Source organism: Rhinolophus sinicus, linkage group LG07 (assembly GCF_036562045.2).
Source record: "Rhinolophus sinicus isolate RSC01 linkage group LG07, ASM3656204v1, whole genome shotgun sequence".
Classification (NCBI taxonomy): domain Eukaryota; kingdom Metazoa; phylum Chordata; class Mammalia; order Chiroptera; family Rhinolophidae; genus Rhinolophus; species Rhinolophus sinicus.
Genome location: NC_133757.1, coordinates 44,872,663 through 44,890,504, shown reverse-complemented (window position 1 = coordinate 44,890,504; position 17,842 = coordinate 44,872,663). Strand labels below are relative to the sequence as shown.

General features: G+C 33.6%; 1 protein-coding gene across 5 annotated transcripts in view; it reads left to right on the top strand.

Moving 5' to 3' along the window:
• Window positions 1-17,842, top strand: part of CTNNA3 (catenin alpha 3) — a 1,442,547-nt gene that overhangs the window by 1,119,314 nt on the left and 305,391 nt on the right. For all 5 annotated transcript variants that reach the window (XM_019731774.2, XM_074339503.1, XM_019731775.2 and 2 more), the window contains one exon: window positions 14,139-14,290. In XM_019731774.2, coding sequence (XP_019587333.2) covers window positions 14,139-14,290 — 152 coding nt within the window. The remainder of the gene's footprint in view (window positions 1-14,138; window positions 14,291-17,842) is intronic.

Genomic DNA, 17,842 nt, shown 5'->3' with positions numbered 1-17,842 from the left:
AGCTAATTATACATATAGATAAATAGATATCTATCAAAATATTTTTCCTATAATAAAGGAATGAAAAAAAAAATGCACAAAAGGACAGAAGGAAATAGCCTGAAATATGAGAGTTTATTAGACATCTCTGGGAATCTTGAACTATGGGCACTGAGGAATACTGGACGCAGTCCCCTGAGGAGAAAGGAAAAGATAAATCTAAGACTATTACGAATAAAAACAACAAAAATGCTTACATTTGTTTTTTTTGCTTTACTTTTCCAGGCTCCTGATGAGTCAGAGAATTCCAGAGGTAGAAATAATAAAATAGGTGAAAGGATTCCTCTCCTCAAATGAAAGGTTTTCAGACCATTTTTGCTGACCCATGGAATTGATGTTAGCTTTAGGTATTTCAGGTTTTATCCTAATTAATCCTCTTAACTTCAGAGCTTTGTCCATCAGTAATATACTAAATGTACTGTGTGTGCACTATAGAGACAAAGCCAAGAAATGCAGTGGCAGAGTTTTCAGAAATAAGTACAGAACAGGTTTGAAGAGTAAACTTTTCCATAGGGAGAGACCTAAATTAAATGCTCTGCAATTCATTCAATAATTCCTTTAACTAAGAGTTAAGATAGTAAGTACATTATTTCAAAACAAATTTATTATGAGTTCTAGTTATAAAATTATGCAACTTATGAAGTACTTTCCCAGTCCTTGAATACATAGAAATAGAATTATTGAAGTATAAGAACTTCAGCTAGAAAAGCATATTTACTCAATGCACAATTACTGAGCAACTGCTATGTACAAGAAACACATTTGCAGGCTTAGTGGTTGACCAAATATGCAGGTTGGAAGGTACGTGGGAAGAGGGAGGACTTAATTTGGTAAGAAAAGCTGATCATATCGACACTTAGGATACACACAGACAAACACACAGGGACACACGCACACACACACACAGTTTAGGCACATATATGAGTACCTTCTAAGTACCTTATCCTTGTAATACATAAAATAAGGTGACAAATAATGGTATATGGAGCACAAAAGCAGAATACTTATGCAGTGTGATATGTAGGGGGGAACGGAGAAAGTCACAAAAGGCTCCCTGAACAATTAGTATCTGTAGTGACTTTTAAAAGACAGGAGGAAATTATTGTGATGAAGAAAATGAAGAAAGACATACCCTAGGAAATAATGAGCAAATAAAGAGAAGTGTAAATAAGTTGACATGTAGGGAAACTATAAGCTGTTTTGAATGGTTGAGCCATAAAATGACAGATGTGAAATTACAGGAGATGGAGCTGAAGGGGAGGAATGAGTTAAGTGGAAGCAATTAATGCTATGATTATAAGCTTGGTTTTCATCCTTGCAACAATTAAGTGTCTGCCAATGGGTTTCACCAGGTCAGGGAAATGGTGAGCATCAATGGTTATAGCAATTACTGCAATTTTGGTGGCATAGATAGATCTGAGGACAATTTATGGCACATGAGTGAGGGAGGCTATCATCTCAGTCAACATGAAATAAAGTTAGGAAGACCTGAATTACACCAATGATAGTGGGGTTTTGGAGAGTATTCTGATTTAAGAATTTTGTAAGATGCAAAATGTAACCGATTTGATGAGAGAGGGAGGATAGGGTGGAGAGGAGAAGGCAAGAATGACTCTTAGCCATCTTGTTTAGGTGCTTGGGTAGATGGAAGTTATGTTTACTAAGATGGGAAATATAAGAATGATGGAAAATTTGGTGAAAGAAATGATTACTTCATTTTTGTACATGGTGAGTTGAAAGGTGCCTATAGTTTATGAAGTATGAGACACATCAAAGTCCACTTGTGTAAATCTCAAGGAAGAAATGAGAACTGAATGTAGTAATTTGGGAGTTTTATTTGTATAGGCAGTAAATGAAAGGCACAAGAAAAGATGGAAGTATCTAATTCAAATACTTCATTTTACCAATAGCATAGCTAGAAATCAGCATTTTGGTTATCGCAAAGAACAATGAAACCTGGGATAAAATATTTTTAAAAAAATACATTGTTCTGCTCATAAGCTACACAGGATCAAGACAAACAATACTCATGCAATGGGATCAATTAGATATCTTTGGACAGAACTCAATAAAGATATTTTAAAAGAAAGCATGTACAAGTACGTATTTCCTGTTGTCAAAAGGGCAAAGACCATTTAGGATCTGGTGCTTGATCTTAGTTCCAAAACCTCTACTATTTTGTATCTTTAGTTTTAATTTGGATGCTTATTTTGTGAAGATTCCTTTAGTATTTTAAATGTGGTACTCCTAAAGTGACCCTAGAGTATGTCATTTTTATTGAGTTAATAGCACAAATCATAAACATTTTGAGTTTAAGACATTTAAATGAAAGAGAACCCTTTACTGTTCGTGGGGAATATTTTATGTAGCCTATTCATTGCTAAATATAATACTATGACTTCCTTCCTTTTTCTTTCTCCTAACATTTGAATATAAAATATGTAAAATAGAGTTATATCAAACATCTATGTTGTGATATATTTGCTCTTTGAACAACATCTGAGTTTAGAGAATGTATTATTATTATTATTATTATTATTATTACTACTACTACTATTAATCCTCCTTGGTTTTTAAAAGCTTAGGCACAACAATGAAAACAAAACAAAACCCCTCATAAACATACTAATTAGTATGAAAAGTGGTAGAAAGAACACAGCCTTTGGAGTCAGGAGAATTATGTATTTAAAAAGTCTCTATTAATTTTTAACTATAACTATGGGAAGTCATCAAAATTTCACTTTTCTTATCTGTAAAGTGGTTTTGTTTTTAGGATGAAATTATATCATCATTTAAGCAGTTATACTTCTTTCAACTATAAGTAACAGAAAGTTTTACAGGTTTATATATCAAGAAGTTCAGGGTTGTTTAAATCATCATTTCACAAACCCTAACAAAAATACATATATTTTTTTCTCTGCCATTTTAATATGCCAGCTTTTCTCTTTGTTGTAAGATGGTCATGGCAGTTCTAGGAGTCACACCCAGACAGAAAACTGTCCAGAGAAAGAAGGATTATCTCTCTGGTGTTTTCCTTTGAGCAAGAAAGGCTTTCCCCCCCAATACACTTCCTTAATTCTCATTGGCCATAACAGGGTCTCTGGTCTCTTTAAACCAATTATTGACAAGAGAAATGATTGGGTAATAAACGGGATTTACCTCTGAGCTAATAACTATATCACCTTTCTGATGTTTGGGTGCCTGAATCAATTCATGGTTCTTTTAACAAGGATGTTGGCAATGAGTACTGGGGAGCCAACCGATTGTATCTGCTGCATGTGATTCTCAAACTGTGATCCTTGGACCAATAGCATTACATCACTTGGGAACATGTTAAAATTCAAATTTTTCTGTTTCACATCAGACCTACTGAACTGGAACTCTGTGGGCCCAGCCATCTGTGTTTTAATGGTCCCTGCAGGTGTTTCTGATACAGGATAAAGTTCAAAAACCACTGTGTTACAATCAAGTTTACTGAGGAACAAATTTACTATTTGCTCAGAGCTATGGCTTTGCACAACTCCAGAGAACACATATGAAATGCAAAGAAGGAAGTAACTCCCAACTAGGAAGTTTGACTACAAACCTAGATGTTTTACTACCGTGCTCTACTGCCTCCACCATGTGTAAAGCACTGGCAAAATTATTGGCCCTTAGTAAGTAATCAATCAATGTTTGGTTTTATCCTAGAACCATATTTTGCATCAGATATTGTGGTTGTCACTTTCTGATAGATTATCATGTTTTGGAATTTGGATCTGAGGTTTCCCACATCAAGAGTATTGCCAATGGGCATTTCTGTTGTTTCCATGTCTTGACTATTGTAAATAGTGCTGCAATAAACATAGGAGTGCATATATTTTTTTCAAATTAGTGTTTTGTATTTCTCTGAATAGTTACCTAAGACTGGAATTGCTGGGTCATAAGGTAGTTTCATTTTCAATTTTTTGAGATACTTCCATATTGATTTCCATAGTGGCTGCACCAGTCTGCAATCCATTGAACACCTGAAGCCAAAGCTGAATAATATTGAGTGTCACCTATAAGTTTATATATATATATGTATGTATGTATTTACAGGATGTGGAGTACAGCGTAGGGAATAGAGTCAATGGAATTGTAACAGCTATATATGATGTTAGAGCAGTAGTAAACTGGGGAAAGGGGGTTATCACTGTGTGTGGGGTGTAAATGTCTAACTACCCTGTTTCCCTGAAAATAAGACCTAGCTGGACCATCAGCTCTAATACGTCTTTTGGAGCTTATATTAATTTTTGTTCCAACAGACACATTAGAGCTGATGGTCTGGCTAGGTTTTATTTTCGGGAAACAGGGTATTACACTGTTTTGTACACCTGAAACTAATAAAAAAGGGAGCATTAGTCACTTTCATTTGCACACACACACACACATACACACACACACACACACACACAAACCAATTTATCCCATCAACATTTATTATAGTATCTAAAACAAATGGAAGTTCTTTTGCCTAATGTCCCTGAACGCCTGTCCTTCAAGAACTTCCTCGCTGTTGACATCAGTTTCAAATAATTTATGATTCACTCCTGTCAAAAGTCATTTATTCATTAAATTCATCTCTACAATCAAAATTCTCTAACTCTTATTTCTGTATCATATTTTATCAGAAAACCAAAAAGCTACAAACAAAATTCTAGTACTTCAACTTTCTAAAGAAAATGATGTTGATGTTGAATCAAAATAGTCTCATGAATAATGCTTTTGCATTTTCTGTTACATTGTTTGTGAAGACTGTTGTTGATTATATTATTTAACAACAACAAAAAATACCTAATTGATACATCTATTCCTCTCCCCACACAGTGTTGAGGAGGAAAACATTTTAAGTCTCTCCCAATTAAAATGTCTAAGTGCTCAGCTTTACTTTTGTAGATAACATGAATAATATAACACATTGCTTCATTTTTGCCTGGACTACAAAAAATCAGTTTTATACAGAATCGTTTGCTGTATCTTAACTCTAGAATTTTTTGATGTAATTATGTTTGTATAATCCCCAACTTTCATTATGTGGCTTCTGATATGTTGGCCTTATTTTAAAAGTTTATTGTACCCTTGATTCCTTTTATAAGCTGCCTTGACTTCTTTGCTTGTTTGTTTGTTTTTGAAGAAGTACACTTCTGAAAATAAACCTCTCCTTCCATCCACTCATGCATCCTTACATCATGTGTCTGTGCACCCATCTTTTCTTCCACCTACCGTTGCTTTCTTTTATATACCCTTCCATTAGTCCATCATCTACCTATCCTTCCATCATTTATTCATTTTTGTTTTAAATTTCTTCCTTCTTGTAACCAAATATAGCCAGGAAAAGTGAACACAGTGCATGTACTCGTATGACTGAATAGACCCATGGGTGATTCAGAGCGTGTCTAAACTAGAAGTAGACCAATTTACTCATTTTACAAAGGAACTTTAACTCCATTTTTTGGCTGACTTTTCACAATCCTTGCTTATATTGCTATACATGTTTCTGGATTACTGCATTACTTAAAAAGTATTAGTGTGGTCATAAATCTTGATTTACTTTAGTAGACTTGCTTAAAATAGTGTTTGTAAACCAATGTACACAAATCCAGCTTTACAAAAAAAAAAAAGAAATCAGGGAGTAAATATTAGTAAAGGGAGTAATTCAATACAACAGACTCACTCAAGAAGTTCACAATCAATTTCTGCTCAACTTTCTAGAAAAATATCTATTGCATGGACTAAATATGTTATATATTTAAACTATGCTAATGTGGACTCTCTGAAATTTTTGAGATATTGATTGTAATAGTAGGAAGCTTCAAAATAAATGAATGTCACATACAAGAAAAATGAATTTGTTCTTTAAAAATCTTAATTTTGTAAACGTTGTACGTAGGAAGCTCTTACAAACCGTGATGTATTCAGTTAGTATAGGGAAAGTAAAATCACTCTATCAATGAGATTGAGTCTATACACTTTCACTGTAATATTATAACTCAGTAAAATAATTAAAATTCTGTTAGAGTGAAAGTAACATGTTGGAACTGAAATTCCAGACATTCTTAACATACATTAAAACTAGTATGATTTCAGCAGACGTAGAATCCCATAACCCTTGAGAAATTAAAACAATATGGTGATTAGATCTATAATATCACAAAGCACAAATGAAAATATGCATTTTCTTGTTTAGGATATTGCTTCTGTTCATACCAAGGCCAATAAAGCTTAGAAAGGTATTAGTATTTATAATCTGATATACAATTTTGCTATAACCTAGGACATTTGCAGATGTCAAAGAGGGTTTTTTCACAGGTTTGTAACTCATATTGGTGAACTATACACAGAAAAGCTACACAGAAGATACCCATTTCACTCTTCTAGCATCTAAATTGATGTCCCACAGATGGCAGGTGCTCAACGAATATTGAATTGCAAATATTGGAACAGTTATATTCAAGAGAACATTTTGAAGTGATGGAACCGAGTTAGATTTACATTAAAATGGTAACCACATGTGGTAGGCTAGAATGACTGAGGCAGTGGATTTTTCATTGTATTTAATATATATTCATTTAATGAACAGTTAAATATCTTACTTCTAGTGGCTACTGTATTGGACACACAGCTTTAGAAAATAGTCAAGTGTAATCAACTCAAAAATACACACCTTGAAAATTCAAAACGAATTCATTTGTGCATTTGGTCCTATTTTTATTTTTTTTTTAGGTTTCCTTTTCCTGCTCATATCTTTGTTGTCAATTTTTTTAGTTGGATAATCTTAATATGCTTACAAAAAATAAAAATATACAAAATATATTATCAGAGGTGAATCTCTCTTTTCATATTCCCTCCATCCCATTTTTATCATCCCTTGTAAATAGGAAGTTTCCTTACTCCTTCATTTATCCTTTTTGTGAGTCTTTTTTTAATGTGTATGAAAATAAGCAGATTAAGATGTGCTTTCTCATTTCCCCTTCATTCTTTCACAAAAGGTAATATTTACTACAGTATATGAAATCATAAGTTAATACTGACATCTCCAATGCACTCCCATCCCATAGAGTTCTTCTTTGTCTTATTTCATTCCATAGTAGTACCTCCTTATTCCCTAGTGAGAACTTTGACTCTCAAAAATGCCTACATGTTTAGTTATCATCTCAGTGCTACAACATGCACAAATAACAGGGTATTCTTACACTGCTTTTCTGACTCCGTTTCCTCAGTCCCATGTCTTGCTCTTTTGGATTTACCTTTTAAGAATCTATTGCCAAGTATTCTCCTAATGAGGAGGTCATAGAAATTAACCATTCTGTGTGCTTTCATGTCTGAACGAATCTTTGTCTCACTATTCACATAATGGATTGGCTGAGTATTGAATTTCAAGTTTAAAATAATTTCTCTTTAGAATTTGAATGCATTACTTCATCTTTTTCCCTTCACTATCTACTGCTATTCGTGAAAAGTCTAATACCAATCTGATTTTAATATTTTATAAATGACCTTTTCTCTCTTGAAGATTTACTTCTCTTTATCCTCGGTGTTCTGTAATGTTTGAGGATATGTCTCTGGATGGTTATCCTTCCAAGAAGCAGTAGAATTATAGTGGTGATTGGTATGTTCTGTGTCTGAGTACTGAGTTTGAATTCTGACTCTGTTTCCTACCTCTTTCCTGAGGAAACAAAGGTGACTTGATAGAGTTTCCGTTTTTAAGAGTGCTCTGTTAGGTTTTTGGAAATGGCTGAGTACAGGAAAACACATAGAATTAGAGACATAGAATCTTTGGCACATGTAAGTCTTAGAGTGTTAGAATGTTCAACAGACAAGATTACCTAACATAGCTGCAGGCATTGGTAGTGATCAGGGAAAGTTTCACAGAGGAACTGACATCTAAATTGGTAGAAAGTTACCAGTATCAGGAAAAGAGCTCTACTTAGACATAAAATAATAGACAGCTGGGCAGACAGTTGAAATTTGGAGAGCTGGAATCAACTCTTCATTTTCACCTAAGGAACCCCACAATACCACAGGTCAAAGAAAGATATGTTTCTCCTACTAGATGCCCTCCCACCCTATCTATACACCTCACATCTTTAAAGAGTCATTTTCCTTAAACTTGCTCCCTGTACCTGTGGCCTGAACTTTGGTTTGCTAGAGCTATAGAACTTGAAGAGCTCCTTTGCCTGTGTCTTTCCCCCCCTGATTTGTGTTTTTCTTAATAGTAGAAACAGGAGAGGTTAAAGAATGATCTTAGATAGGGTGGTGGGAAATTCTAAAAGAGGAAAATTAAACAGTTAAAATTTAAGAATGACAAGAGGGTGTATAAAAAATTAAAAGTCATCTGGAGATTGACTAGCAGAATGTAGGTAGGTAGGAAAATATAGCCACAAGAAAGCCTAAAATGTAAAAGATGGAATATGCCAAGTGTTAGTGAGGATGTAGACCAACGAGAACACTCAGACATCGTTGATAGAAGTAAAATTTGTTCCAACAATTTTGGAAACTGCCAGTGTCTAATAACATGGCACATACATTTGCTCTATGACCCAGAAATTCCACTGATTATATATATATATATATATATATATATATATATATATATATATATAGTGAAAAAGTAGTAGTTTCCATCTGCACTTCAGAAATTTATATATATATATATAAATTTATATAAATAAATATATATATAAATATATATATAAATATATATATATATATATATATAAATATATATATAAATTTAAAGAGGCAATTTGTTAACTCCATTAAAATACAGTGGTACTTAAAGGAGCAAAGGTCATTATCAAAATTTACTTGGTCCACATCCAACATTAAATACTGAAATAGTCATAATCCTTTAACCATTCTTGTGATGTAAACAAATTTGAAAATGATGTGAAGAAAAGTGTGAAAGAGCTACATGCTTATCTGATATTGAGTAGTCAATGACTAGTTTGAAAAACATTTAAATCAAGGGATATTATTTATTAGTATTAACACATTAATTAGAACCATTAAGATTTTTAATTTTTTTCTCCCTGGAAAAGAGCTAAGTCTCTAAGTCACTGGAGATACCCAAAATTGGAGACTCAAGCTAATTAAGTGATCCACAGATGCATATGTAGAAACAAGATCTCTACCAGAGGGAAAACATTTATTAATATCACTATCATGAAGCTCTGACAGTCTTTTCTCTCTGTCATTTTATTCTTTTCAATTTTTGGAGGTTGTCCAGATGTTTGAAAGGTAGGTATAGAGCAGAACAGTGAGGTTGGACGTATTGCTGTTGTTAACTGTGTAATGTTTCATAAAGCACTCACTTGCTCTGATCCCTAATTCTCTCATTTGAAAAATGGCAAAATTCTCACCAGTCATTAAATCTTATGATATATAATCTGTGAGGCATCAAACACATTTCTTACACATAATATTGGCTTCCTAGATATTAAACAAATATGAACCACAATAATCATTTTTTTAAATGAAGGGTATGAGGCATTTATAAAAGTCATGCAAGTGCTTAAATGCACATTCAGCTCTTATTCCTTTTCACTTACTTAGCATATTGTAAACAAATGATGACAGCATTATGTTAACTTTCAAAGCCAAATTCTTTGATCATTAGTATTTTTCAAAGATAATAGTATAATTAGAAATGTTTTAATTTGCATTTTATTCATGATAGGAAACATAATTTGGTGACAGCATTTGAGATAATTACCTGTAATAAGTCTGAATTCTTTTCTGATCTACTTAATCCAATAATTATGTACCCACACCTAATTTCAAACGCTCATAATAAATTTAGAAAGGATTAAGAAGGGACAAAATATTATTGGGTTACTACCAGAGAGAAACTCAAGGCCTAGGAGAAGTTGGCCCTATAACTTTGTCAACCTCATCGACACACAATTATCATAAATTCCCCTAGGAAAACTGAAATTTAGATTTAATTTATCAAAATAAGGTAATGCGCCTTTGGGTTTTAGGCCCTAAAGTCTCAGTTACCAGCCCACTTATTATTAGCTGTGTGACCTCAACGGCCTCATCTATAAAATCAGGATAGTAGTATTTCCTGCCTGACAGGGCACTATGAAGATCAAATGCGATAATACATTAAAATGCTTAGCACAGTGCCAAAATGAGTGAGCACGCAATGGCCACTAGCTATATTCTTTCTATTCTGAATAAAGTCAATAGACAATGTATAGATCTATAAAGAGTTCAGAACTGACTTTGAATTTGTCAGTATAAAATAGACAAGATACTTCAAATTTGAAGCTGACCATGTATTGACCCAGAGGCTACCTTTGTTCAATAAATGTACACACCAAAGTTCAGGACAGTTTATCCTACCTGGCATTTCAACTGATTAGATTGCATTTGTTTAAGGTATTCCCCTTTTTGATCAATGATTGTATAACGTGATAGTGTATTATGTGTGAACCTTATTTTCTTGAAACTTAGGTAGATTATGGATTCAAGACAGATTTGTCAATTTGTTATTCCTTCTAAATTACCCTTAACTGGCTACTTAATTATATTCCCTTTGTATTTTCTTGAAACATTAAAAAAAAATACTCCTAGTCTCATCCAAGCAACCATATGTCCATAGTATTAGTAAAGCACACCCACAGCTGATGTTTAAGCTAATGAAATGAGAAATGTAGTACATATCAGCTTTGAATAGTTCATTTATGCTGTTAGAGTGAAAAAGTAGTAGTTTCCATCTGCACTTCAGAAATTAAACCGCTGCTTCTGGAAGATTTTATTTTAATTGGAGCTAATATTAGTTCATTAGTAAAAGTCCCCTAGAGGAGTTAAAATGAAATCATGTTACAATAATGAAAACGCTATGTTGTCATGTTGTCTTTGCCTTAGAATACCTTAAATCTTTCTCACATTATCTCACATGGCAGTGAAAACTAGACCCTTACATGATTTTATGTTTGTCTTTTTTTTTTTTTTTGCCAAGATCCACATAAGAATATGTTCGGAGCAGTTCACTGTTGTAGAGACGAATATTTACAGACTGAAAGTGTTGCTGGAGAGAATTAAATTATTATTATATGGCACACTTGTTTGGTAGGTGAGAAAAACTATTTTTAGTGGAGAAGATTATGAATAAAGTTATGTCAACAATAGACCATCGCAGGTTTTGAGACCACATCTCTGTATATTTAGCTACGTCTTTAGGGCTAACAGAGGATGTCTAAGTGGGTAGGGGCTCCTTTGTCCTTCTCTTTGGAGTAGCAGTTTTGGTGAGGGGTTTGCTGTTCCCCCTTGGAACCTGAGGGAAATGTGAAATAACTGGACACATTTTCTTAAGAGTTCCCTCCTCTGTCAAAGCTATAAGAAGTAAAGATAAACTCATTAAATATGTTGTATATCTTATAAGCCCACATATATTTTTGGAGATTCCTATGTATGAACAAAAGCTAAATCACATTGAAATGCAACTGAACATGTTGCATTGTACCTACATTTTTTTGTCTGGCTTTTATTTTTTTTCCATTTAAAAAAATTAGTTTCATGTATACAAAGCAACATAATAGACATTTAAACCCCTCATAAAGGTATAACTCAACCCCCCACCCCAAGATACTACACCTCTGACATCTTATATAGCTGTTACAATACCATCAACTATTTTCCCTATGTTGTACTCCACATCCTGTGACTATATATAACTATATCTTTAGTTGTAGTGACATTCAATATTATTCTACTTCAGCTTGTCTGGCTTTTATATATTACATTCATTTACTCATTCATGGATTCTTTCATTCAGTTACTCAATTCATTCAATTACTTATCTGCTATATGCCTGGCCAGGCACTTGGGATATAAAACAGAAGAAGTTTCAAGGAACCATTGGAAAGTTTTAAACATTGTAATGATGCAACTCACTCACAAAACAACTTATTGAACATCTATTCCACAGCAGATACTGTTGTACTTAATGATAAGAGTAGATTTTGTCAATAAGGTTATATTTGAAATGAGTCTGAAGCATGAGAAGAACTTAGGAAGAAAGACTATGATGGGAATTCAAATGGAATAGCGATGGTTAGAGGCCATGGAGCTAGACTTGCCAATGGATTTACAAGGTATTTATATGGTAGAACAGATTTCACTTAGTGGACATTAAGATATTAATAACCTAATATAAAGAGGATAAAGAAGAGTGGTCAAAGAAGACACCTTGCTATTTTTTCAGGGATGACTGAGCACCAAGATAGAAAATGATCAAAGATAATCAGGTTTTCTAGGTGAAAGGACTATATTTATGTTTAGATAGGAAGAATTTGAGGTGTTATGAAAAATTAAGGTAGAAGTTTGCAATGTACAGTTGGATATACAGTTCTGGAATCTGGGGGAAGAAGGGAATACCAAGATTAGAGATATAGTTTGGGAGTCACAGCCAAATAAATGAAAATTGTGGTTTGATACTAGTTCTTCTAGGCAAAGTGGTGTGAGTAAGCTTCCTCCTTGGCTTTGTTATCCCATCTATCTAAAGTAAGACAGTGTTTCATGGAATCCAACTGTAGAGTAGTATTATCCAATTGAAATTTATGTGATGATAGAAATGTTCCATATCTCTATTCTCAAAGCAGTAGTCAATAACCACATGTGCCTGTTGAGCACTTGAAATGTGATCGATGAACTAAATTTTAAATTTCATTCAACTTTAAGAAATGTAATTTTTAATAATTACATGTAGCCAGGTGCCACTTTTTATTGGACCATACGCTTGGAAAATGAACAGGGGAGAAAACCACATTAGATAATTTTGGTAGGAATAGTGGATAAGAAGTAGGGTATAAATGATGCATTTTAGTAGGTGGAAGAAAGAGGGAACTAGATAAAAAATGAGTGCCATGTATATCACCAGCATTTTCCCATATCAAGAACATGGCAGCTAGGCAAGAGGTGATACACCATACATGCAGATAGAGATTTGGATTTAGAAAAAAATAATGTTTATCAATATTTTTGTACCACATGAAGTACTTCTATCTTCCAGGTTTGGAATCATTGCTCTAAAAATTAATCTGTTTTTATCCTTCATCTTCACATGGGGCAGAGGCAAATATAATATAATATAATATAATATAATATAATATAATATAATATAATATAATATAATATAATATAATATAATATAATATAATATAAATAAATATAGAATGTAGTAGTTGAATGTAGACTCTGTGTTCTGGAAGTCTGAGTTCAATCTTTGTTCTGCAGTATATTAGCAGCATGACTTTGGGCAGGATTCTTGTTTTCTCTGTGTCTTCATCATTCAACTATTAGCCCCAGGTTAATACTTGAGTAGTGTTAAGATTTAATCACAGCAGATACTTAGAAAAGGACTTGATTTAGTGAAGAGGTAACGGATGTTACTATCATTAACCTTAAAAGTAAATGTGGAGAAATTTTTTTAATTGAGGCTATTTTGAAATATTAATTTAAAAACGGAAAATATATGGATTGCCCTTACTGATAGATGCATCTCTACACTCATTCAATGTTTTGTTATTTTAGATAGAAACGTTATTCATGCAAGATCAACAATTTCTTTGATGATTTGTTGGCAGGGAACATATCTTACCAAAATAAAGTTTACAGAATTTTTATTATTTCTATGGTATAGAATCAGTACTTTTACCTAAATTTTCTTCTATTTAGCAACTGAAATATTTTCTTTCTTTAAGTATCTTTATGTTTACAATTTCAACTGTTATTCACATCAGTTCTTTTTTGTAAGTTCTTAGGGCTTATGTTGGATAGGATGAGAAATGATTATATGATCCCAAGCTTGGTAAAAACAAAAATGACATAAAAAAGAGATAATCTTTTAAAATGTTTTTATAAAAATGCCTCTCTTTGTCTTTTATTCCTTTTACTTTTCAGGAATTCAAGATTATTCTCCTAAAATGTTTTGTCTCTCTATATTAAAGAATTAATCACAATTCTATTTATCAAATATTTGTTTTAAAATATGAGTCTCCATTTCTCAGAAACTCCAGAATTTAAAAATATAAAAAGGACAATCTTCTCTTTCTTATTCATTTTAACAGCAGTTCCTGAGTTTGTAACACAAGTGAATGTTGCCTTGGAAGCCTTAAATAAAAATTCTTTGGATGTGCTTGATGATAATCAATTTGTGGACATCTCAAAGAAGATCTATGATACAATTCATGATATCAGATGTGCAGTCATGATGATTCGGGTAAGTTTGCTTTACCTTCCTTTGAATCATTGCAACACTTTTCACCATCTGGAATGCCTGGGATGATTGCAAGAAATGTTCTATCTCTATGTCATGATGTCGATGGTGAAGTCTGTTAGAACTTTGGATATCTGTGTGCATCCCAAAAGTCCGATCTACGGTCACAAACAATACTTTCACTTATGTATATGGTTATAACTTATGAAAATGAGTACATTTAACTGCTGTGTATTCAGAAATGATAGGATTTGCTGTATGCAGGATTCACTGAGGTGTCACACAGCATGATGAGGAGCCAAAGAAAAATGCATAAAGTAATTTGCTTTCTTTTCTTGAACAGAAAAGAAAAGATCTTTGTGATCACTGTCCTGAAATTGGTAGGAAAATGAGTTTAAAACAAGATATTTCTATAGCCAGAGCGTTTTATACTAGGTTATAGAGTCACAGAGTGTAAGAAATGTCACTTGGAGCTGCCAGGAATGACAAACACTCAAAGCGTCCCAGTCTGGAAGTTGTCTCTTTGGGGAGATATGTGCCATCTTCCCAACGATGTGAGTGAGCCATTTGTTGTGGGCACACTGCATATACAGAGGCCAGGATTATTTGTTTTTACTCACATGTTAATGTGGAGTATTTTTTTTAAAATGTTGTTTAAAAAAACAATGCAAGTTATTTGGGTAATGCTCAGGTAAAGATATGGAAATAGCTTAGGATGGGTTTACTAGGAAGCAGATCCTGTGGTAAGGATTTGTGTTGCCATTAGTCTATTTAGGAACAAGTGAGACAGAGAACGTGAGGCAGGTAAAAGAAGGAACCAACAAGGTGTAATTATGAGTCACTGTGGAAAACTGGGGCTTGATGCTGCTGGGAAACTACAGGGGGGGACTGCAGGACATACCTCAGAATTATCTCACCTGAGGCAAACAAAATCCACTTTACCACCTATTCATCCTTGGTTAAAGGCTACCCCTCTTCAGATGTGTTACCAGAGCCTCCTGCCTCAGCCAATCAAGCTCTTGTGGCCAAAATAAATAACCCTCAGGCAGAGTGGCAGGTGCTTGCAGTAAGAAGATTCAGTAGGACTGGTGAGTGAAATTAATTAAGTATGCATAGAGTTCAACTTGAAAGCTTCTGGATTTAATGGTTAGTAATACTGTGAGGTGGAACTAGAAGTACCGAGGAGATAGTGGCAGAGCATGGATAGTATATAGGACTGAATGTCATAGGTAAGTTACACTAAGCAATCTGTAAAAATGGAGTCATTTAGGGACTCTGTAAGGGAAAACCTGAAAGCAAGCCAATTATATGTATAAGAGAGAAACCTCAGGATATATATTGGTGACCAGCCTGGAAATATTTGCTCAAATGTGATTGGGAACTGTGGCACTGTACCAATATTATGTCTGAACTTCAAAGTACCTTTACCAAACATATTCTTTTTCTAACAAAGGTTTTTATACCTTAGCTGTGCTCACTAGTAGACTAGTAATAGCTGAAAGCTGGAAGGATAGGTGGAACTAGAAGAGAAATACATGAAAATGTGAAGAAGACACGTGAATTTTAGGAAATAGACTTACCAGAGTGAAACCTGTACGTTTCCAGTATCCTGGGGGGATACTTGAGAACATAAACCAGTGAGATAGCATAGGTGAACCAGGGTTGGGTATGCATTTTTTACTGTAAAATGGATGACAAAAAAGTCTTGTAATCTCTCCCATTTGGATATTCCAGGATTAAATTTTTTTCTTGTTGTCAAAATGGCTTACTTATAGCACATCAAATTATCTTACCAGTATTTCTATATATCCCTCATATTCAGCAGTCCTCTGTAGGGCAGTAGAACAATGTATTGTAATTATTAATAGCCTTAGAGGACAATGATTTTTGTTTATAATCATTTCCTTTACAAGGTAAATACTTCAATTTCTTTTAGCTTTTCTTTATAGGAATAATTTATTTTGTGTTCTTTTCCAGTCTTTACTCAACTTTTGAACAAACTTCTCAAATGAGACTATCAAAATGGTTACTTTAAGTAGGGCCTGTCCAATGTAAAATAAAGGGGAAGACTTATTCTTACTTTATTGCTGTTAATACAGTCAACTTCTGCTTGCCTACTGTTTTCCCTCTTAAATACCATGAATGTTTTGGCCTTGTATATCCCTTCTCCATTTTGATTCAATGTGTGTTCTTGGTCCTAATTCCTAATCCAATGAAACTTCATTGTATTTCTAAATGATTCTTCATATAATTTATCAGCTACTTTGAAATTTGGTTGCTGAACATACCAGAATTAGCATCAATTAGAAATTTGAGATTATAGTTTTAGTGCCTTCATCTAGATTACTAATAAAAATACTGCATTATACTGGCCCTTCATCTGACTGTAATCTCTGCTAGATAGCTCCACTTAAGCGCATTAGTATTAAGAGCCCTTAGAACCTGACATTCCATCCAGCTGAGATCATATCAGTAAGTGTGTGGTTTGGAAGAATATTTTTTGAATTTTGAGGTAGAGATATTCTTTCTTCAAACATACTTTATGGCCAAATAATCAATCAATCAATCAATCAATCAATCAATCAATCAGATAAAAGCAGAGCCGCTATACTTGAAACCATGAAGGACAGCCCAGAGGTTGTACCCCCAATCTTCTAGGCAGCCTCTATGGGAACCTCAACAGAACTTCTACAAGATTCTTTGGAGAAAGACCGATATACCTCTGTACTTAACTGCTAATTGGATTATAGAATGAAAGTAGAGGTCTAACTCAGGCACAATTAATGAAAGTCACTCTTTTTTTTCCTTTGAGAACAGTTGTTTATTATAGAAGATAATAAAATTGATCTGATATAATTGTCTCTTTATAAGATCAAATTCAATGCCTGACCAATATCCTGACATTAGTTTCAAAGCATTTGAGGAGTGTATCTAGAGTGTCAACATTAAGGCAATGCATTTATAATTATGCAAGTTCAGGGAGGGATACGCTATGATCTTGAGGGTGTTTGTGTTACAGAATCCTAGCCTATGTCTGGATTTTCATGAGTGTTCTTCAGTGCCCTTGAGACAATAAAATATTAACTTAAGATCAGAGCCTGATATTTTATAAGTAGTTTTATAAAAATATGAGTATATCTGCCTTTAAGATTTATTTTGTTGAATGATTATGTTAGCAATTGTTCAGATTCTTTTTGAAAGTGATAAGCAGTCCGGGACCAGATGGCTTCACTAGTGAATTCTACCAAACCTTCAAAGAGGATCTAATACCAATTCTGCACAAACTCTTCCAAAAAATTGAAGAAGAAACAGTACTCCCCAACACATTTTATGAGGCCAACATTACCCTGATACCAAAACCTGGTAAAGACAGCACAAAAAAAGAAAACTACAGACCAATATCTCTGATGAATACCGATGCAAAAATCCTAAATAAAATTCTAGCAAATCGAATACAACAATGCATTAAAAAGATTATTCATCACGACCAAGTGGGGTTCCATCCATTTATGATTAAAACACTTAATAAAATAGGTATAGAAGGAAAATACCTTA